Below are 23,359 nucleotides of genomic sequence, written 5' to 3'. Positions count from 1 at the left end.
GGTATCGAAAACCCGGTTTTTTAGCGGTATGATTCCGCAGACATACTGCTGTGCCACTAGGGAACGATAGAGAAAGTAAGATAAAAGAGTAAGATATAGATAGACAGAAAAATCTGCAGATATATATATATAGTTGACAGATAGATGGCTAGCTTCACCTACTTTGTTGATGAGTGTAGAACATAGGAATTATCTACATCTACTCTACAAGCTATCACAACTAAATACGGTTCGACATTAATAGAATTTGATGCGTAAAATATAAATGTAGAACCAATTACTTTTAAATGTTATTTATTGTGTTCTCATGCTATGATCTTGTTAATGTTGTATCAATTCCTGCGATTATTTTGTTGATTAAATTCTTCGATTTCATGCAAACACAGATGTTTATCTGAAAAGTATTAACTAACTTAATGTAGGATTTATCACCAGGATGAAAACTAAAAAAATAAAAATAAATACAAAGATATCTGTTGGTTTAGAAAACGCTGGTTTGTTTGGAATTTTTGCGCAAAGATACATAAGGATTATCTACGCCTACTATTGAAGCACTAAAATCAACACTCTTTTATCAGATTATGTTTCAAACATGCCAGTTGCTAAGATGAAAAGTAAACATATATCGTTATGAGAGACCCTCAACCTTTATAATAACCCCAAAATTCTTGTACAGTTCGTATTTTGTTAAATACTTTTAAAAACCCTAAAAAATATCCAATGGTAAACTGTTTTAATATAACGAGAACATCACTAACTTCTTGGTTTATTATAAAAATACCCAATGCTGAAGGTTTTAATATCTTGTGTAGTATTTATGGCAAAGGTATCTGCCACCCTCCCTATATATATTGAACTATTTATTGATCAGAGGGAAGACTACTATTCAACAGCACCCCAACATTAATCATCCAAATTGAGGGACTGGCTGCCACTTTTATAATACATCTACACATTAAACAGTAGAAAATATTTAGAAGTATCGCAAGGTTTCGAACCATGTGTGCCAGCACGAAAGTTCAGAACTCTCTGTTTTTAATAAAACAAGAACATTTTCGCTTTCCTAGTTTAAGATCATTCTGAATTAGTAGACCATTCCTCCATTTCCCTCTTTATTATTAAGCATTATCATCACTGAAAAGCTCGAAAACCTAATTTTCAATGAAGCCGAATTTATTGGATGGGCTACAGAGACGTGCCATTGTTTCCGATTTTCAAGTTATAACAAAAACAAAATATACTTTAATAAAAGATTCGATATGTTTACCTCAAACACAAAAAAAATAACACTTTACTACCGAAGTAATTCATTTTCTAATTGTATTTAGCCACGAAGATGCGATGACTAGAGGATGATCGGACTGTGTTGTTTCTTTGGACAAAGTAGTAGAAGTCTCACTTTCATAAAGACACCATACTTGGCCGGTTTACAGCAGCAACTAAGCTACATTAAGTCATCTCCATCTACAGAACTTGCAAAACGAAAAGGGCTTTATAGAGTTGAGGAACCAGATCTCGTATTGCCCCAAATAATCTTGCATCATTGCATTTTGTGTGGGTTTTATTCTCTCACAGCTTAGAAACCAACGCTAATTCGGCCACACTCGTGGGCATTTCAGGTTCCAGATATTCTTTCGAGTCCAAATGTATATCTAGAACTAAAAAATAAAAATAACGAAAAGCATTGTTTGGAATCAACCTCAAAACATGTTTTATTGATTCCCAGAGTGAATAATAAACGTTAACAAAGGTTTTAGCAACATTTAAAAAATGAGTTATAAAAATTGAACGACATAAACTTGGAAAAACTGAATGTTTGGATCCAAAGCAATTACACTTTCTAATTTTTTGTTGATATATAAGAATAATAACATCCGCAAACTCAAGACTGTATGTCAATTAGTTTGATAATAAACTAAAAGTATGCTGTATTTTTTATAATTAATTTTGACGTTCTAATTATATCCCGCCCTTTACAAGATGACACTATACTTTTCAATACGCTGAGGCCTCTTCTAGAAAAAGAAAAAACATAATCTAGACAAAATGAAAACATCACACTAATGACGAAATGTTATGAAACCAGATCACTGTAATGAAACAAATTTTCAAACCGGTTACTACACAATACAACGATGGATGTCAATGTACCTGCGTCAGTAATAAAAAGTAACTTTGTTACATTGTGTCTCAGCGTAAAATGTGTTATATTTTATATACCATGACTTCTCATAAGACATTTTAATACTAACTAGCATCCTTTTTCATTGATGTCATATCATGAGGTATAGAAGCAAATTATTTTTATTTCTTCTGAAGATTTTTTTATTTTCGTGATATTTTTTATTGTTGTTGAAGAACCAACAGCGCAAACGGTGAGTGTGAAAACACGTTTATCGATGAACTTATCAACGACTATCTTTTAGCACATTAGATAGATAGGTACATAGGAGGCGCTGATATCGATTGCCTTAATCTAGAGAATAAACAGAACGCATGATTAACTGTCTCTTTAATTTCGCCTAACGGAATAAAGGAAACACCATCTGATCTACACTGAGAACAGGGAGGAAACAGTAATCCCAGTTTCTTTACGTCTTACAACAGTTCACTTCAAGTCTGCTGAACGGGATGCAGGAAAAGAAAGTCCATCTGATTTACTGACTTAGATTGATAATAGTCAGGAAAAAGAATTTTCAATTTTTCATGTTTTAGAGCACGTTATATCGCTATAGTCAACATTCGAAGAAAATAGTCGCAAGTTCTGTAAACGAATGCGAACGTTCGACCACTGGTAATGTTACTAGTTTACAGAAAGTATGTGTTTAACTGGGAAAATATACATGTTTGCTCTAAACTACTAAATACGTAAATTCACACCTTAATTATTATACGGCTTGGCATGCACTTGTTGTTAGGGGCACTCGAATCACAATCTGAGGGTCGCAGGTTCGAATTCCCCTCACCTAATATGACTTCCCTATCAGTCTTGGGGTATTATAATGTGACGGTTAAATTTACTTTTCTTTGGTAAAAGAGTAGCCAAAGAGTTGGCGATTGGTGATATTGATTAACTGCCTTCCCTCTAGTCTTTCTCTGTAAATACGGAGCGACTAACACTGATAACTCTCGGAAATATTTGCACGGAACTCAAAAAACGCATTTTAAATATTCATATTTTGTTGAACACGTGATTAATGTATTAACTATTCAAATTACACAAACCTACATGTTACTTTAAACATTATACAGTGAACTAAACTTGTCATTCGTAATTACAAACTGATGCTGAATTAATGATATAATAAATACCAGAGTTACGAATTAACATATTAATAAGTTGTGGTTTATGCCGCGTAATTATTTTTTTTTTTAACACCATTCTTTGAGTTTGTTTTTTAATTTCGCGTAAAGCTACACGAGGGCTATCTGCACTAGCCATCTCTAATTTAGCAGTGTAAGACTACAGGGAAGGCAGCTAGTCGTCACCACCCACCGCCAACTCTTGGGCTACTCTTTTACTAACTAATAGTGGAATTGACTGTGACATTATAACGTCCCCACGGCTGAAAGGGCGGCATGTTTTGGTGTGAAGGGATTCGAATCCGCGACCCTCAGATTACGAGTCGAGTGCCTTAACCGTCTGGTCTGGCCGGGCCTAAAAGATGTGAAGGAAAACAAATGCTTAAATATTCCAAACGTCTTCAACTTAGGTTCTAAGGCGGAGATTATTGTAATATAGGTAGAACACAATTATGCGAAGAAATTCTTTAGTCTGTTTCTGGTGTCCAGTATACAAGAGGGGTAGGGGGTTTTGGTATGCTGATCCCCGCGCGAAGCTTTTCTGTACTTTCTTTTAGATACTGAATGTAGATTTGAAATCCTTTGGACATCTGGAGTCTGAACAGCTTACTAACGTTATCCATCAGGGAGTAAAATCACTTCCCCCATCCAATATCCCACAGAAAATACGGTAGTGGACGCAAATGTTGTGCAATACAAGATCTGGCGTCTCATTTTAACAGAGACGTTTTCTTCGCGGTTTTTTTCTTCAAATTCCAGACAAATACTCTTCAACTCTGTTTCAGGAGTTATTCTGGTAATGATGAACTTGGAGTTGCAGTAGAGATGGCAGTGGCAGTTGTACAAGTAGCACCAGGACAATGTTCTGGCTTAGTACATGAGGTTCCTTGCTGGTACAGCGGTAAGTCTTTGAATATACAAAGCTAATATCATGGTTCGATTCCCCTTGGTGGACTCAGCAGATAGCTCGATGTGGCTTTGCTATAAGAAAAATACACATAGTGCATGAGAAAATAATGACCAACCAATGGTTTCACCTCTGTTTTTACTTCACCAAGGGTATAATGTTTACAAGTGTTTCCTTATTTGACGAATCAAAGTACAAAATAATGAAAGTTTATTATCATTAATGATACCTCTGATCATGTTCGTAAATGTTTTATCTGCTGAAAAAGTTTTTTTTTTACAGCTACAATTAATTAACAGCTAAGCAAGACTCACTGTGGGTCAATTTTTCCGGTTTTCAATTATTTCTTTAGAAAATGAAATATCGATAATTATTTATTGTTGTTGAACGATGGGATACTTAGCAGCTAAAATGTCTTTGAAAACAAAATTTTAACGAATCGATGTAATTTTTATGCTGTATCAAAAGCATGAGTTTGTTATTATTTAGTTTGATTTACATTCACCCAGTTGAAAACTATTGTTTATTATGATATAATTAGACTTATAGTTTCTTGATATTTCGAGATGAAAATAATTAGTTTTATTAGTTTATATCTTTGCAGCAAGGACTAATTATTGGCTTCAGTGATGACGAGAAGACCCACTTGTAGAGAAAAATATATATGTAAAAACAGCTGGTTTGGGTTGAGTAAAAAAATGGAAACCAGATTCAAAGAACACAAAAAGTCACTTTCACACGTTTTAGAACACCGCAAATCAAATAAACACAACATAATCACACAAAACACCCAATCAGTGATGACGAGAAGACCCACTTGTAGAGAAAAGATATATGTAAAACAGCTGGTTTGGGTTGAGTAAAAAAATGGAAACCAGATTCAAAGAACACAAAAAGTCACTTTCACACGTTTTAGAACACCGCAAATCAAATAAACACAACATAATCACACAAAACACCCAATCAGTGATGACGAGAAGACCCACTTGTAGAGAAAAAGATATATGTAAAAAACAGCTGGTTTGGGTTGAGTAAAAAATGGAAACCAGATTCAAAGAACACAAAAAGTCACTTTCACACGTTTTAGAACACCGCAAATCAAATAAACACAACATAATCACACAAAACACCCAATCAGTGATGACGAGAAGACCCACTTGTAGAGAAAAAGATATATGTAAAAACAGCTGGTTTGGGTTGAGTAAAAAAATGGAAACCAGATTCAAAGAACACAAAAAGTCACTTTCACACGTTTTAGAACACCGCAAATCAAATAAACACAACATAATCACACAAAACACCCAATCAGTGATGACGAGAAGACCCACTTGTAGAGAAAAGATATATGTAAAACAGCTGGTTTGGGTTGAGTAAAAAATGGAAACCAGATTCAAAGAACACAAAAAGTCACTTTCACACGTTTTAGAACACCGCAAATCAAATAAACACAACATAATCATACAAAACACCCAATCAGTGATGACGAGAAACCCACTTGTAGAGAAAAATATATATGTAAAAACGGCTGGTTTGGGTTGAGAAATTTTTTAAAAAATTTAATAAAAATTTTCTCAACCCAAACCAGCCGTTTTTACATATATAGAAAACACCCAAATATTAAATAAAGAAACAAACACGAACAAACGCAAAATTAAAAAAACCTTACTTATACAACAACTTAAACCCAAAATAAACCAATATAAAGGAACGCCTTTATACCTATATTAATAAATATAATGAAACATCTAAGCACGCCTTCTACATTCATACACTCAGTTACACAACCCCCTTTAAACATGTGGTCAGCTATCGGTCAGTTACCTCTTTCTTTCTTTGTAAACCTGACGATGACCGAAGAAGGTCGAAACGTTGTTCGCTTCTCTACATAAAAATTTTCTCAACCCAAACCAGTCATTTTAACATATATAATTATTGGCTTTGTATTTCACAGATTATTACAAAAGCTGGCACTGTCCTTGCTTAGCGAAGTATCGTGAAGTATCATTCAGTTTTGAGTGACAAAAACAATACTTTTAAAACACAAACTTTCTGCATAAAAATGTGTTAAGAGATTAATAGTTTTTTTTTCTCGGAATGTGTAAAACAAAGTTAGAAAGAATAGTTAGCAACATTTTTTTGTAAACATGTTTTGGTATCATGCTATCTGGATTTAATTAAAGAAGACATTAGTAACGAAATTACCCATCCTTATTATGCTATCAGGCAGTTAACCTGTTGAATACACTGTAGTACTATGCCTCATACCTCCTTGTTATTCCAACCTCTAACATCATTGTCACTTCCCACAAACTTCCACGCGTTTCATTGGGAGATAAAAGATGGCGTGCAATTGAAACCAATATTGCTTGTGACTCGCGCATTGTATAAACAGTATTTACTGTTTGATATTTTCAGGAAAGAAATGACTTGCAGTTTGAAAATATTATAGACTGTTGGTTCTTCTTTTCATTAATGGAAAAGTTAGCTCAGGATTTTCACGTTGTTTTTGGTTGTCATTGAATTATAAAACCCATGTTACGGTTAACCGAAGGTTTCACTTTTGAGCAACAGTTCTCTTCTGTTCTATGCGCTGGAAGATAATCGCAAACGTTGGAAGATTTTACCTTTAGTAACTGATAATAATGTTGTATGCAAGTACCACGTATCTCACTATCCTATAGCATATATTTCACATTTTCAAAACCTTTCAGAAGATATGATTGGTAACGTCCTAAATATGGCCAAAGTGATGTTCTAAATTTAAATTTAGGAACTACCTACTTTGGCAGAGTTTAATCATATGTATGATCTGTTATTACATGTAGTAATTACATTACATCGTGTAGAGTGTATATCATATATACTTGGGGTTGTCCCTACTCCATGACCGTTATTTATAGAAAAGACATCTATGCATATCCGTGATTCAGACACATCTCTTTGTTTACTTTAACATCTGTTGATCGTACTTCGTCTTTGTCATCATTACAATTTAATTAACCTAAAAGTGTTACAAAGATCAAGAAATTCTATGCTAAGATAATCCTTGGCGTATCACCGTATTACACCTGAAATAAATCATTGCAACCCTCCGTTAACATATTAGTTCATCGAATCTTACTTATTGCAAAAATCAACATGTTTTGGTTCTATTCGTTAGATCAGATGTTTTACGTGATCTTTTACGTTTGCTTAATAGTGCAAGTGTGTTTACTGCTGTAGTGTTCACCGGGTTTTACTAATTACTGTTTAAATAGATGTGATGTTTATAGAAGGACTTTAGTGTATTGATGAAAATGTAATGTCAACGTACGATTGCTTTTTTTTGTTACTATTGATCAATGATGGTGAAATTTGCTCATCCTAAGTCAAGATTACAACTAAAATAGAATACGTTAATAGTGAGATGAAACATTTCTCTTAAATAAATATGCTCATAATATCATTACAATGATAGAGTTAAGAAGTATTTGTTTGTTTGTTTTTGAATTTCGCGCAAAGCTACACGAGGATTATTTGCGCTAGCCGTCCCTAACTTAGCAGTGTAAAACTAGAGAGAAGGCAGCTAGTCATCACCACCCACCGCCAACTCTTGGGCTATTCTTTTACCAAAGAATAGTGGGATTGACCATCACATTATAACGCCACCACGGCTGAAAGGTCGAGCATGTGTGGTGTGACCAGGATGCGAATCCGCGACCCTCAGATTACGAGTCGCACGCTTTAACACGAGGGCTATCTGTGCTAGCCGTCCCTAACTTAGCAGTGTAAAACTAGAGAGAAGGCAGCTAGTCATTACCACCCACCGCCAACTCTTGGGCTACTCTTTTACCAAAGAATAGTGGGATTGACCATCACATTATAACGCCACCACGGCTGAAAGGGCGAGCATGTGTGGTGTGACGGGTTTTCGAATCCGTGATCCTCGGATTACGAGTCGAGTGCCTTAACCACCTGGCCATGCCAGGCCTGAACTAAGAAATATAGGTTGCTATATATAACTCTATAAATTAAGTGACCGCGACTCTTAGAGCAATGACCATAGGGAGTTACATCATGAAAATTTGCATCACTGAAACCACGTGTATGAAGTTGTTCTAACTATATCAAGTATTTATGATATATTCATTTCCTGGCGTGCCTAAGTGTAATTTTACAATAGTAAAAACATTAAAGTTTTAATTCAAAACAGAATTACTTCTTCTGTATAAAAACTCGTGTAATTTGTTATGTAAAACATGTTTTACAACACATGATAACACCACAATATCCATAATTAAACAATTTAATGGCTAAAGAATCGTTATGACTATTTTCTTTCAAAGTTTTCAAGGTAAAACCCTTAACCTCATATTTGTAGCACTTTGAGGATTGTAGTTTAGCCTACAGGAGCTCAGCTAACTCTGTGTTAATGTCAGAAACATTGAGTTAAATGTTTTTAGATAGACGTTTTACTTCTTACTCAGTTTTACGAACTTCATTCAGATGTGATTTTAAGATCATTAACTTTATTTGTGTCTCCTTACTCCTAATGTTTTAATCCACGCTGACTATTAACAACCTCTATCATCCTATGCCGAGGATTGCAGATCATCTCAGTCTAGTCGGTGAATGGAAATAACGCTTTTTATATGCTCCGTTGCTAAATCACGTCTGAGGTCTCTCTTGTTTGTAACAAGAAATTTTTTCTGTTTCATCACACACGCACAAGAAAAGATCAGTGATGCTTCACATATGCCTGTAAATTTGTTTATCAAATTTCGCACGAAGCTACTCGATAGACATATGTGCTATCAGTCCCGAAATTTGAAGTGACAGACGAAAGTGTTTGTTTGTTTGTTGTTTGGTTTTGGAATCTCGCACAAAGCTACTCGAGGGCTATCTGTGCTAGCCGTCCCTAATTTAGCAGTGTAAGACTAGAGGGAAGGCAGCTAGTCATCACCACCCACCGCCAACTCTTGGGCTACTCTTTTACCAACGAATAGTGGGATTGACCGTAACATTATAACGCCTCCACGGCTGAAAGGGCGAGCATGTTTGGCGTGACCAGGATGCGAACCCGCGACCCTCAGATTACGAGTCGCACGCTTTAACACGCTTGGCCATGCCGGGCCCCAGACGAGAGGGAAGGTAGCTAGTTAACATCATCCACCAACAATTTTTAGTCTACAAGTGCAGGTAGGGTTTAAAGTTACACTATAATGCTCAATAGGCTGAAAGGGAGATTACGTTCGGTGATAGGTATCAATCCCGCGATACTCGAATTTTGAATCAAATGTCTTAATCATCAGACCATGTCAAACCTATATGCTAATAAACAAAGACATTTCGTCAAATAATACGATTACAGTACTTTGTTTAAAATTTTATTTTATTTATTTTACATTATTATTTATCATCTCTCTTCTGAAGCTCAGCGGCGATTTAAAGAGCTTATAATGTTGGTACTTCTGAATTCGATCACTGTGACCTAAAAACAAACATAAACAACAAGTTAGCTATGACCAATAATTAAACGATAAATATTTAAGGTTATTTACATTTAGGTTTAATAATCAGACTGTCGAAATTTCACTTTACTCCTAAACTTAAACTGGTTCAATATATTAAAACCAAAATGACACTCATGGTAAAAACGTAACCTGTTTGATTAAATACGGTCAGATCGATGCGAAAAGCTTTGTTATGAAGTCGTTACGTAACCTCCCATCCCAAACGATAGAAAGCTGTGCTAGGCTTTGAATGAAAAGTTAGTTTCCGTTATCTCTTCTAAAAGACGTGACCTTTAATGCTATCAGAGAGCTATACGTGTTTCATTAAGCTAGTTTTAAAAGAACTTTTAAAAGGCTTTGTACTTCAAAAGGTTATCGTATTTTACTTTATACAAGTAAGCAGAAATTGCCTGAGATACTGTATGCTAGAGGTTTCAATGACAATTGAAAATTAGATTGTAGTTCAACAAGAATATGAAAAGGGCAGAAACTGAAAATAAAAAGAATAAAACTACGGAACTACCTTTGTGACAAAATAAAAGTCGACATTATTTGAAATCTGAAATTATGTTACATCTGTACTTCATACTCCATGTTTGGGTCTCTTGTCTATTTTTGTGAAAATAATTTCCGAAAGCAGTCAACAACTAACAAACACCGAATCGAAACATTATGAAATAATTTTCTGAAGTTATAAACTGAGTTTTGTATGTTGAACAGCGATGTTTTTTCGTTATCTCAAATATTTTAACGAATTGACACCCGACAAAAGTCAACAGTTTGAAATGGGTTTTAATTAAGTTTTTCGTCAGACATTCGTTTAAAAGTCAAATGGGCTGTTCATAATTTCTTTTTATAATTTGTTATATGGCCCGGCATAGCCAGGTGGGTTAAGGCGTTCGACTCGTAATCTGAGGGTCGCGGGTTCGAATTTCCGTTACACCAAACATGCTCTCCCTTTCAGCCGTGGAGGCATTATAATGTGACGGTCAATCCAGCTATTCGCTGGTAAAAGAGTAGCACAAGAGTTGGGGGTGGGTGGTGATGACTAGCTGCCTTCCCTCTAGTCTTACACTGCTAAATTAGGGACAGCTAGCTCAGATAGCTCTTGAGTAGCTTTGCATGATATTAAAAAAACAAACAAACAAACATAATCTGTTATAATATGGATCAACGTTAAATTTACAGACCTATAACTAAAAATGTGGGCTCATTTCTATAAGATAAAAACAACTACTTCTTGTAAAGTAATAAATGTTAAAGTAGAATTTGTCATTATTGAAGTAATAAGCTATGTCATGGATCTTTTCACAGGATGGAGCTATTGAGTTTGAAGAATTCATACGAGCATTGTCTGTGACATCAAGAGGAAACGTTGAAGAAAAACTTGACTGTAAGTAACACGAAAAATGATATTTAACCTCAACTTTTATTTCAGCTAAAAACACCCTAAAATTTCAGAGCTCCATCCGAGCTACAAAATACACGACAAAATAAGGAGAACCAGATGTTTTTGTACACAACAGATTAATGTTGTCTTTCAAGTTGGAATTGTAACAAGTTTGTATGTTTGTTTTTGAATTTCGCGCGATGCTACACGAGGGCTATCTGCGCTAGCCGTCCCTAATTTAGCAATGTAAGACTAGAGAGAAAGCAGCTTGTCATCAACACCAACTGTCAACTCTTGGGCTACTCTTTTGCAAACGAACAGTGGGAGTGACCGTTACATTATAAAGTCCCCACGGCTGAAAGGGCGAACATTGTTGATGAGATGGGAATTCGAACCCAATCCCTTCAGATTACGAGTAGAGCGCGTTTAACACCTCCCATGCCGGGCCACGTATTAGTGTGTACGATAGCTGATCTTGTTATTGTTAAACAGGATTAGACCCAAGCTACAAACCCATAAAAAGATACTAAGTGCTTGTTGAGAGATTCGAGAACGGAAGACCCCATATAGAATAATCAGATTTTCCTTCAAAGATTTCTGAAATTAAGTTTATTATACAATAGTTTTATTTACTTCACTTCCAAATTTGTGTTTTATACTGTAGAACATATTTTCTTAAGGAGATATTTGATAAAGTTGTACTAACGAGAAATAATTATTTCTTCTACTTTTGAAAGTTTCTGGGTCGGGTGTGGCCAACTGGTTGCGTCCCGGGCTGTATATTCAAAGATCCAAGGAAAATAAGAATACATTTCATTCTTTGATATAAATAGCCTGACAAAGCCCCCTTATAGCCAGGTTTGGAGACTTCAAGGTTCCAGCCGAACAAAGGTTTGGGTTTAGGCACAGTTACCCTTGGCAGACAACACACGATAACTTCTTAGGTGATAAGGGTACGCGACACGTAATCTGAGGGTCGCGGTTTCGAATTCACATCACTCCGAATGTGCTAGCTCTTTCAGCCATGGGGGCATTATTATGTTACGTTCTATCCCACTGTTCGTTGATAAAAGAGTAGCCAAACAGCTGGCGGTGGGTGTTGATGACTAGTTGCCTTCTCTTTTGTCTTACACCTCTAAATTAGGGACAGCTAGAGCTGCTAATCCTCATGTAGCTTTTCGCGAAATTATAAAAACAAATATGATAACTTATCAACACCTTTTGTCTTCATGACCATTTTTACTTGAATAGCAGTATTAAATATCACGATAATATTTGGAAAATAAAATTTCTGTATGACGTTCCACTGCGTATGAAAAACTAATTTAAAACAAAATTTAAACACATTTTTTAAAACCACAAATAGGGGCGTTTAAACTGTATGACGTGGACAACGATGGATACATCACCCGAGAAGAAATGTACAGTATTGTAGACGCTATCTACCAGATGTTGGTAAGTAAAGCTAAATATGTTATGATTGTTAGTAAACATTGTTTCCGTTAAAGTTTTCTACTCGTAACATGAGAAGGATACATGATAAATCGACTACAAGCCCGGATGACGATAACTTATATAGGAAGTCATTTATAAGATAACTTATTTTAGTAACGTCACGAAAGCGACATCTATAACGTCATGGTAAAAAGATACGATATACTAAATACGTTAATGGAAAAAGTAAATATGCCTAATCGATAATATGAGGATTTGTTTATTGATCTGTACTTGGTAACAACTATTGTATAAAAGATTTCACTTATCAACATGTTATTTGTTGGTATCATGATATGATTTAGCAAATGTTAAACAAATTAAAGATGTTATAAATGAAATGTTGATATATATGATTTTAGTATTATAAATAACAAATTTATTTTTATTTATTTTCATATTTTAAAATTCTTTTACATGTAGGCCGTGTTCACGACGACCATAACACATTGTGTTTACTCAGGTTTTATCATACATCTTACCCAAACCAGAGTTCAAAATCTAAGTCTAAAGAAATAAAAGTAAACCAACTCTAAGACGATTAAATAAATGGTTAGTAAGTAAGTTAGTACTGCTAAAACTTCCACAATACGAAGGTTGATCAAATTTCAATTCCTATTCTGTGCAGAAGAATCCGATTGTTTGAATAACGAAACCAACACCTAAACAATTCTTGTTTAAAATCGTCGTTACTTCTTATTATTGGCCTAAAAATATTCTGTAACTCTTCTATATTTTCACCAGTGACGGATATAAGGTTATGTGGGCCCAAGGGCTAATAATTCTTGTGGACTCTACATCCCTGTACTTTTACATAGAATAAAATTATCAATGCGCCTTCATTATAACCATGGGCCCTGGGGCTGAGCACTCTCTAGCCCCTACCTAAATACGCCACTGATTTTCACCAACACATAAATAATACAATTTTCCTCTAACTGATTAAAGTAATTTCAGTTGCAGCACGTTATTGATTTATAGTAAACAAACAAATTTGGAGAAATCTTGTTTGTTTCACCAGCATAGACTACCTGAGCCATTTCGTTTGTAGTTTACAAGTCTTGGTTGCACTGAAGTATTTGAATATACAGGAATACAAAAATAACAGGTGATCGTTCGAACTTTCAACTAAATAAATGAAAAATATGGTGCATTTCCCGCTGTTTCACTACCCAGTTACTACACACACCTGCGAATTTAAACTTCATAAAAGTTGGTTTGCTTTTAATAACTGATTTTCCATAATTTAACTACACAAAGATTTCGAAAATAATATTCATTTCTTTCTATCATGTAAGGATTATTACAAATCGGGAAGAAAAGCACTTATTTAGATCAAATTGTTATTTAATTTACCACAATAAAAATTTATTATTATTATATTTCTTATTTTGTGTTCTTGCACGATCAATAAGAAACTCACGTCGCGATTGGTTCAGAGAAATCTATAACCAGTGGTTGTCAAGAGTTTAAGCATAACAAAATGTGATCCGACTTCAATGAAAATTGATTCACTTATGTAAAAGTACATACGACGCTTTGAGAAACATCTGTACGTTGAACGGTGAAAAACAAACAAACAAAAATATATTGTTAACCAGTGAAGGCAGATTTGTAATTTCTATATACAGAGAGAGTCGAAATCCTTCGGGTTAAAATATAAGACAAAAATATAAGGACATCGATTAATTTTCAACTGGCGCAAGATTGATTTTCGGTGATTTGATATGTATATTTTTATCTTCAAAAGCAATCTATCCTATAACGTCAACCAATTGTTATTATTTGTATTTCAAGTTTAGTGGCCAGTAACAATTAATGTGTAGTTGAAATGGTATTGATGCATTAATGGGCCTTGTTAAAAAACGTTTGAAAAGAAAAACACTAGTGAGGTTTTAATTAATATTTTTCTGATAATCTGCAAACTGAAAGTATAATTAAATTATATAAACCTTATCAGTGAGTGCGTGTGTGGGTGTGGAAATACATCAGAATAATTACCCTCGTAAATATAATAACACATATAGATTAACACGACGGTTAAAGCTAACTTTATGTTAAAGTTCACCGTAAAAGAGAAGTTTAAGCGGCGACCAGAGAACAAGTGAAATATATTTCGGTTGGAGATAACTAAAGAAGTGATTTAGCCTCCTAGTGGCACAGCGGTATGTCTGCGGACTCACACCGCGAGAAACCGGGTTTCGATATCCGTGGTGGACTACTGTGTAGCTTTGTGCTTAATTCCAAATAAGAAGGTATTTAAGGTTTCAGAAATTACACAGGCCTGCGACGGTTTTATTGTCATAACATTTTTATATGTTCTATAGTAATTATTGTATGCTGAATCTGAAAATGGTATATATAGTTTTCTCTATCACGAACAGATTTTTCATAACACGTCATTATGCAATATATAAAAAAAGAAAAACACGGGGACACAACAAACACACCATAACGACTGCTGTTGCAACATATGATCTATATAAATATTGTTCCGACCACCACTCTCTTTGTTATACCCATAAGCTTGACATGCTCTGTATTGGGTAAAACGCGTCGTTGACAATGGGTATGAGTATGGTAAAAATATTTTGTTACACTTTTCTTTTTGAAAATCCCTAACGGATTGAATAAACAATGTAGTGTTCAAATATAACATGCCTAATTTCAGGGTATTTTTGAAAGTATATCTGATATTAACTGGAGTGTAAATTCATAATTATTTAAAGGTTGCTTCCCTAAATTGTAATTGCAAAAAAACACCAAAACGCCCATAAAAACTGAAAGATACAAAACGCAAAACTCAAACTTGCCTGTATCTTCCCATGGATCCAATAAATATTCATACCAAATTTGTAAAGATCTATCAACAAGGCGAAAACTAGTGGTTTAAAAAACGCCCACAAAAACCGCAAAATACAAAACTGAAAATTTGTTTGTACCTCTGAATTGACTCAATGAATTCTCCAATTTTGGTAAAGATCCATCTATATCTTGCAAAGCAGATACATGAACATATCAAATACAGAGATGCCAACCATTACGATTTGAGCGTAATCATTACGATTTTGGTGTATACATTACGACTATACGCTCATACAGACAAATATTACGACTTTTTGCAACTCCCAAATTATTATATATTATATAGGCCTATACAATAAAGTGACAAATTGTTCCCCCAGGGCTTGAAAGGGGTGAAAAGGATATTTCTAGTGAGATACAAATAAATTTTGATAATAAATAAAAGACATAGTCCAACTGGCTACTTGCGATAATCATGTTTGTGCTTGAAATAATAAAAAATATTTGTATCTCCGACGTCTACCAATAGTTTGAGTGCGGTGCTTTTCCATACGTGGGGGAATCCATAGTTACGTCATCAGTGCTTCCCAGCCAATCAGCGCTCGCGTAGATGGGTATTTCTCGTTTTCTAAGCGGCATAGAAACACCAATGCGATCGTTCACAAGATGGAAAAAAGATGCAAAATATCCGGTCATTGTATCAAAAGTCAGTGACAGTCATGCGTTTTGTACAGTTTGTCACATCGATTTTTCTGTGGTGCATGGCAGGATAAACGATTGTTCCAGAGATACAAATCGGCATCTCACCAACAAAAGGCTGAAGCGAAGACAAAAACGATGCAGATAACGATATTTATGAGTAAGAATTCAGAATATGAACACAGTAATAAATGAGCAATCTATAGCAGTAATAAATAATAAAAGTTATAATAATAATATAATAATAAACAGCTTAGAGACATTGGTCAAGCCTAGTAGCCGCAAATGATAAAGGGCTTTATCTGCAATCATTACGCTCAGTCATTTGAAATAGTTGGAATCTCTGCAAATACAAGAGACAGTTGCATTATATTTATACAGATTTGTTTCTCATTGAAAAACTTTCGCTTCTGTTTCTGAAGATTTCCCCAGGCATGATTGTGAACGTTATGAAAAAGGGAATAATCGAACATTGTTATTGCAGTAATAATATAATAATAATAATATATATATACGTTATCTTGTTATATTTGGTTTTGTAATTATACATAAATAAAGATGTATATCCAATAAACGCATCTAAACAAATCTGTGTATATGTAACATACAGTTGCCTTATTCATTACAGAACACAACTATTTCGATAACGTGTAAGTCTAGGTAATGTAAACTTATATAAAGGACATTTTACATCTGCGTGTATATAATTACATATAAATGTATATCATACATATAGATATTGTGCAATTTCTATATGACCGTACAACAGATTAATATTATTATAGTTATTAAATATCACAAAATAATGACAGTATTTGTTACAAGGTACTCGTTTCCTAAATTGGTACTTGAAACCGTCGGTACTTGGTAAAACTCCATTATTACAGAAATGAGGTAAAACAAGACAGTTTTAAGTTTCGCAAATACATCATTTATTACGACCATGGTTTCGGCAGTAAAGTACCCGATGATGTCTTTACTGGCGAAATAATGTATTTGTAAAACGTACAATTGCTTAGTTTTTCTCAGTTCTGTTTCCTAAAGCTAATAATGTCAGTTTAGCACCGGTGAAACTTTGTGTCATATCAGATTTGGTTTTATTATTTAGTACTGCCAAGTTTCTATTTATTTTATTGGTTACAAGTAAGCCATCATCTCATCCTTCACAATAATATCTATATAGGTAGTTAATTTTAAAACAGTTACAGTTTTTATAATAAAACGGTTCATTCATATAGTCAGTTTCTATTATATAAAACGGTGATATTTAATTTCATCGTGCCATATTTGTTCTAGATATTCCAACGCCTGTACACAAAATATGTTATTGCTACATAGCTTTGACAGCAACACCAATTTTTACGACAGTAAGGTTCGGAAACTTCTCCTTCAAAACTGAGCTGGTTTATTAATAAGGCATTCTAAAACGTGGAGTTTTATTAGACCATGGACACGCTTTCAACGTTGTTTTTATAGTCCGCTTACTTGGCTTCAGCACATCCGATACATTCTTCTTCTTCTTCTTTGTCTTTTTCAGCAACGTTAGTCAAAAACAAAACGAACGACGTCATTTATATTTTATAGAGTTTTGTCTTTTCGTGTTTCCAGGGTAACCAGACTGGAAATAACAGAAAACCAGGAGAAGATACACCTGAAGAAAGAGTTGATAAAATATTTCAGCATTTAGACAAAGTGAGCATGAATACTGCTATTAAACTTCAATAAATGTCTTTTACTGATTTTATAGCCTACTTTAAACACTCTAACTAACACACATCAAGAAGTAAATACAATAATTATTATTTTATTTTGAAATATTAATTAAAACATACTTGAGGAATATGTCCATTTAGAACTTTATAAAGCATTACTCTCTTTCTCTTTGCGGATATTTCCCTATATTTAACGACAAAAGACGGATTCCCATAAGAACATTAAATCAAAGCGACCCAAACTTAATAATAAAGGCAGCAGGGAAGGGTGTACTGGGAACACTGAAAAAAAAAAACACAAAACAGTGGTAATACGAGAAAGAAATGACGTGTTGTAGACACTGCAGAAAGAACACAAAACAGTGGTAATAAGAGAAAGGAATGACGTGTTGTAGACATTGCAGAAAGAACAACAAAACAGTGGTTATAAGAGAAAGGAATGACGTGTTGTAGACACTGCAGAAAGAACACAAAACAGTGGTAATGAGAAAAAGGAATGATGTGTTGTAGACACTGCAGAAAGAACACAAAAACAGTGGTAATAAGGGAAGGAGTGACGTGTTGTAGACACTGCAGAAAGAATACAAAACAGTGGTAATAAGAGGAAGCAATAACGTGTTGTAGACACTGCAGAAAGAATACAAAACAGTGGAAAATGAGGAAAAAATGACGTGTTGTAGACACTGCAAAAAGAACACAAAACAGTGGTAATAAGAGAAAGGAATGACGTGTTGTAGACACTGCAGAAAGAATACAAGACAGTGGAAATAAGAGGAAGAAATGACGTGTTGTAGACACTGCAAAAAGAACACAAAACAGTGGTAATAAGAGAAAGGAATGACGTGTTGTAGACACTGCAGAAAGAATACAAAACAGTGGTAATAAGAGGAAGGAATGACGTGTTGTAGACACTGCAGAAAGAACACAAAACAGTGGTAATAAGAGAAAGGAATGGCGTGTTGTAAACACTGCAGAAAGAATACAAGACAGTGGAAATAAGAGGAAGAAATGACGTGTTGTAGACACTGCAAAAAGAATACAAAACAGTGGTAATAAGAGAAGGAATGACGTGTTGTAGACACCGCAAAAAAAGAACACAAAATAAGTGGTAATAAGAGGAAGGAATGACGTGTTGTAGACACTGCAGAAAGAATACAAAACAGTGGTAATAAGGGGAAGGAATGACGTATTGTAAACACTGCAGAAAGAATACAAAACAGTGGTAATGAGAAAAAGGAATGACGTGTTGTAGACACTGCAGAAAGAATAGAAAACAGTGGTAATAAGGGGAAGGAATGACGTAATAACCTGCAGAAAGAACAAAAAAACAGTGGTAATAAGAGGAAGGAGTGATGACGTGTTGTAGACACTGCAGAAAGAATACAAAACAGTGGTAATAAGAGGAAGGAATGACGTGTTGTAGACACTGCAAAAGAATACAAAACAGTGGTAATAAGGGGAAGGAATGACGTGTTGTAGGCACTGCAGAAAGAATACAAAACAGTGGTAATAAGAGGAAGGAGTGACGTGTTGTAGACACTGCAAAAAGAACACAAAACTGTGGTAATAAGAGAAAGGAATGACGTGTTGTAGACACTGCAAAAAGAACACAAAACAGTGGTAATAAGAGAAAGGAATGACGTATTGTTGACATCGCGGAAAGAATATAAAACAGTGGTAATAAGGTGAAGGAATGACGTGTTGTAGGCACTGCAGAAAGAACACAAAACAGTGGTAATAAGAGGAAGGAATGACGTGTTGCAGACACCACAGAAGGAATGACGTGGACGTGTTGTAGATATTGCAGAAAGAATATGAAACAATCATATTGAAAGAAGGGGATGGTGTATTATAGACACTGCAGCAAGAACAGAAAACATTGGTAATAAGATAAGGGGATGGTGTACCGTAGATAGTGTAGAAATTGCACAAATTGTGGTAGTAAAAGAAGGAATGGTGTAATGTAAACACTATAGAAATAACACAAAAAAGTAGTAATAAAAAAGGGTTGGTGTATTATCGACACTGCAGCAAGAACAGAAAACATTGGTAATAAGATAAGGGGATGGTGTACCGTAGATAGTGTAGAAATTGCACAAATTGTGGTAGTAAAAGAAGGGAATGGTGTAATGTAAATACTATAGAAATAACACAAAAAGTAGTAATAAAAAAGGGTTGGTGTATTATCGACACTGCAGAGAGAATACAAATAGTGGTAGTAAAGACAGCATTTGTTGGAAGCCAAATTATATATGAAGTGCAACAATTTTTTACTCTACTGTAGTATGGTTCGAAAGGCTGATAAATATGTTGGTAGTCAACCTGTTTTGTTTTGGGTTCCAACACTGCAGTCAACTTATTTTGTTTTGGGTGTTAGCACTGCAGCCTTATGAGAATTTATCCTTTCAAACTGGCTGTATATTTTTCCAATTCTAACATAAAATGCTAAAAGTGTTTCGTATGTATTATCTTCTTATTTCAGTCCTGGTCTGTATGCCATATCTGTCATGAAACTAATCCAGAATATTTTGAAATTGATTTATGATGCTACAAAAAATTCAAACATCATCACATACAAACTTCCATTCAGCTCAGTTTTGTAATATTAAGTTGAGCATTTACAAGTAAGATATGTATTACGTATTACATAAATTTGGTAATATTAAATTGAACATTTAAAAGTAAAATATTGTGTATGATGCGTTACATGAATTTTGAGATAATTCTCTAAATACACAGGATAGATACGCTTTGACCATGACTATACTGTTTATTTATGTTTTACTGATTTTATGAAGTACTGTTTGAGTATCAGAATTTAATTTTATGTTTACCTTGTTAATTATCAGCATATATGCTTTAATCTAATTTTCAATTCATCAGGCATATTAATCAGTTTTCTTGCATGACATTTGGCTACACAGCTAATAACATTTGACTATGTGCTTCCATATCACCTTTTGTTTCTTCAACTCTTAGTATAACTCAAAATTCAACTGCTTTTTATCTTCAGAACCATGATGACAAGTTAACTCTGGAGGAATTTCGGGAAGGCTCTAAAGCAGATGAAAAGATTATACAGGCGTTATCTCTCTATTCTCCATAACAGAAGCTGGGTTCTAAGAAGAAGAAAAAAAACAACATCAAATAAATCTAGTATTTTTTTCCTATTTGTTATATTGATGGGTATAATTCATAAAGAGAAAATAATAATGGTTTGAATACATTTTGTTCCAAACGTACCAAAAGCGTTTACTTGTATCACAGCAGCTTGCAGTAAAATACTACAAGTAATAAAAAAAGTAAATTTCTATTCTACGTCCTATTGTCATCACCTACTGTTAAGTAAAATAAAATAGATTAATAAAAATATTTAATGCATGGTTTATGATGGAACCTTCCCATTAGGCCTACTCTACGTTGTTATTTTTAGTTTGTTCTGCCTAAAATATCAAGTGAAGCTAATCAGATCACTCTGACATACTGTTTTTGTTTCTATGTGCAAAGCTACACGATGAACCATTTGTATTCTTCTTTTTGTTACTTTGCAAGTCGATAAACTTAACGTTGACCCATCGAGGTATTACTTTGACATATTGGAAGAAAAGTTGCTTAAAGGTAAATTAAACAGAGGTAACAAATAAAGATTAAACGTAAAATAAATAAAACTTAGCTCAAAGTATGAATTTAGAATCATAAAAAAATCCAGAATTCATTATAAAAATTGCGCTCTCAAGTGCATGCAAGAAATTTAATTTTGAATATGTTTTAATTTCGACCTTGGATGAACACCAGATGCTTTAGGAAAAAAAAACCTTTTTAATTTCGGTCTTAGGCCTTACAGGTATTGTAGGGACAAACATTTTGAGCGCGTTTGAGAACACCTGTTTAATTAATTTTGTGTTTCCCTACTTCCAGTTACATCACTTATATTTTGAAATGAATCTTATTTTTTAAATTAGATAATTATTTGTCATTTTTGCTTGACTTGCCATTAACTTGTATGAAGTATTTATAAATATAACATACATGAATAGTTACTTAATGTTTGAAATTTTGATTTTTTTTTCATATTTAATACTAAAGTCGTCGTTCTCCATGTTTTTTTACAATGTAAAATGTTATTTTTGACCTTTCAAATGCCTAAGGTAAGTAGACACAAGTTATTTTAGGCTGCATTGACATTTGTTAAAATGTTATATTTCAGCTATTTTTTCTTTTACAATTACAACCAGGTTATGTTATAAATCATTGGCCAGTATTTAGGTGGAAGTCTTGAATGCTTACTAAATGTTTTCCCTTTTTCACCCTTTTGAGACCACATCAACATTACAGAAGGAGGACAGTGGTAATGAGTATTGGTAGATGATGAAAAACGTGTCTTTGGGATTGGTTTGTCTTAAACAAGGACTAGACTAGTAAGGAGAAAGTGTATGTCGATTGTACTTGCAGGTTTAATGATACATAAATGAGTAGGTTAAGATTTGAGAAAAGTGTAGAAACAGGATCGTTACTGTTGGAGTATTCGATCCCTTGTTAACTAAATAATGCGTTCTGCAAACAGTCTCCCATATCTTCTAAACGTCTACATTAATAACTTTCTGCTAGACATTTCGAAGCATTTAAGCTAAGATTATTTTAAAGGTACTGAGTTATGAGTAAGGACAAGCACTTGGTAAAAGTCCTTATGGAGGCTAATGGGGTGTGGGTAATGCACCAGGTGAAAAAAATTATGTAACTGAAGTTTAGTTGTAACCTAAGAGGTTGTCGTTAGGCTTAGCTAAATATAAGCTTAAATAAATATGAAAATAGAAAATATGTAACGGAATATGAACGTGGATCTTTTACAAGTTTCAGGATGCATATATGTATATAAACTGTTGCAAAAGTAAGACAATGGTCTAGCTTGCAATATCAAAGACATAATAACTTGTTCACTTCTATAATTTTATTGTGTGAAGTGAATTATTTTGTCTTAAAAAGTTTGAAAACTTTGACTTTTGATCGAAAAGACATTTTAGCTACCAACGTTTTGGATCTGCACTTTTTATTTTTTTAATAATAAAATTTCTGCACGTAATCTCTAGCTCTATTCCTTTCATTAGTTTAAGATTTGTTTTATTATTGTCATGACAACATATCGACGAATTTTCTTCCTTTATATTCAATGGGGAAATATTATGTTAAAAATCAAACTGAATGTTTAGAAAAAAAGAAATGGAAATATGAGTAAAAATATGTGTTTTTAAATTATATAATTTTATATTGATGATAATATTTACATTTAAATTATATAATTTTATATTGATGATAATATTTACATTTAAATTATATAATTTTATATTGATGATAATATTTACAATATTGGTCACTTTAACAGTGACGTATACATGGCGGACAGTGACAGAACAAAATTTGACATAAAAACAATCACAGCACACTAAATCACTTTGGAATTGGTTTCGTGTCCTCAGTTCTTTTTGGTCCCATATCTATCCCACTTTTTAATTTTCTTATCATCCAAACATTTTAATGTTATATTGTGACATAATTGTTT

The 23,359-nt window shown here is 33.9% G+C and overlaps 1 protein-coding gene across 2 annotated transcripts in view; it reads left to right on the top strand.

Annotated features, from left to right (window-relative positions):
* Positions 1 to 21,115, top strand: part of LOC143255865 (frequenin-2-like) — a 65,732-nt gene extending 44,617 nt beyond the window's left edge. For both annotated transcript variants that reach the window (XM_076512240.1, XM_076512328.1), the window contains 4 exons: positions 11,017 to 11,095; positions 12,459 to 12,547; positions 17,699 to 17,782; positions 20,816 to 21,115. In XM_076512240.1, coding sequence (XP_076368355.1) covers positions 11,017 to 11,095; positions 12,459 to 12,547; positions 17,699 to 17,782; positions 20,816 to 20,908 — 345 coding nt within the window. In that variant the 3' untranslated portion in view covers positions 20,909 to 21,115. The remainder of the gene's footprint in view (positions 1 to 11,016; positions 11,096 to 12,458; positions 12,548 to 17,698; positions 17,783 to 20,815) is intronic.
* Positions 21,116 to 23,359: the final 2,244 nt, after the last annotated feature.

The sequence above is a fragment of the Tachypleus tridentatus genome, chromosome 1, assembly GCF_004210375.1.
Source record: "Tachypleus tridentatus isolate NWPU-2018 chromosome 1, ASM421037v1, whole genome shotgun sequence".
Classification (NCBI taxonomy): Eukaryota; Metazoa; Arthropoda; class Merostomata; order Xiphosura; family Limulidae; genus Tachypleus; species Tachypleus tridentatus.
Note: the sequence above shows the minus strand (reverse complement) of the source record. Positions and strands in the feature narration are given on the sequence as shown.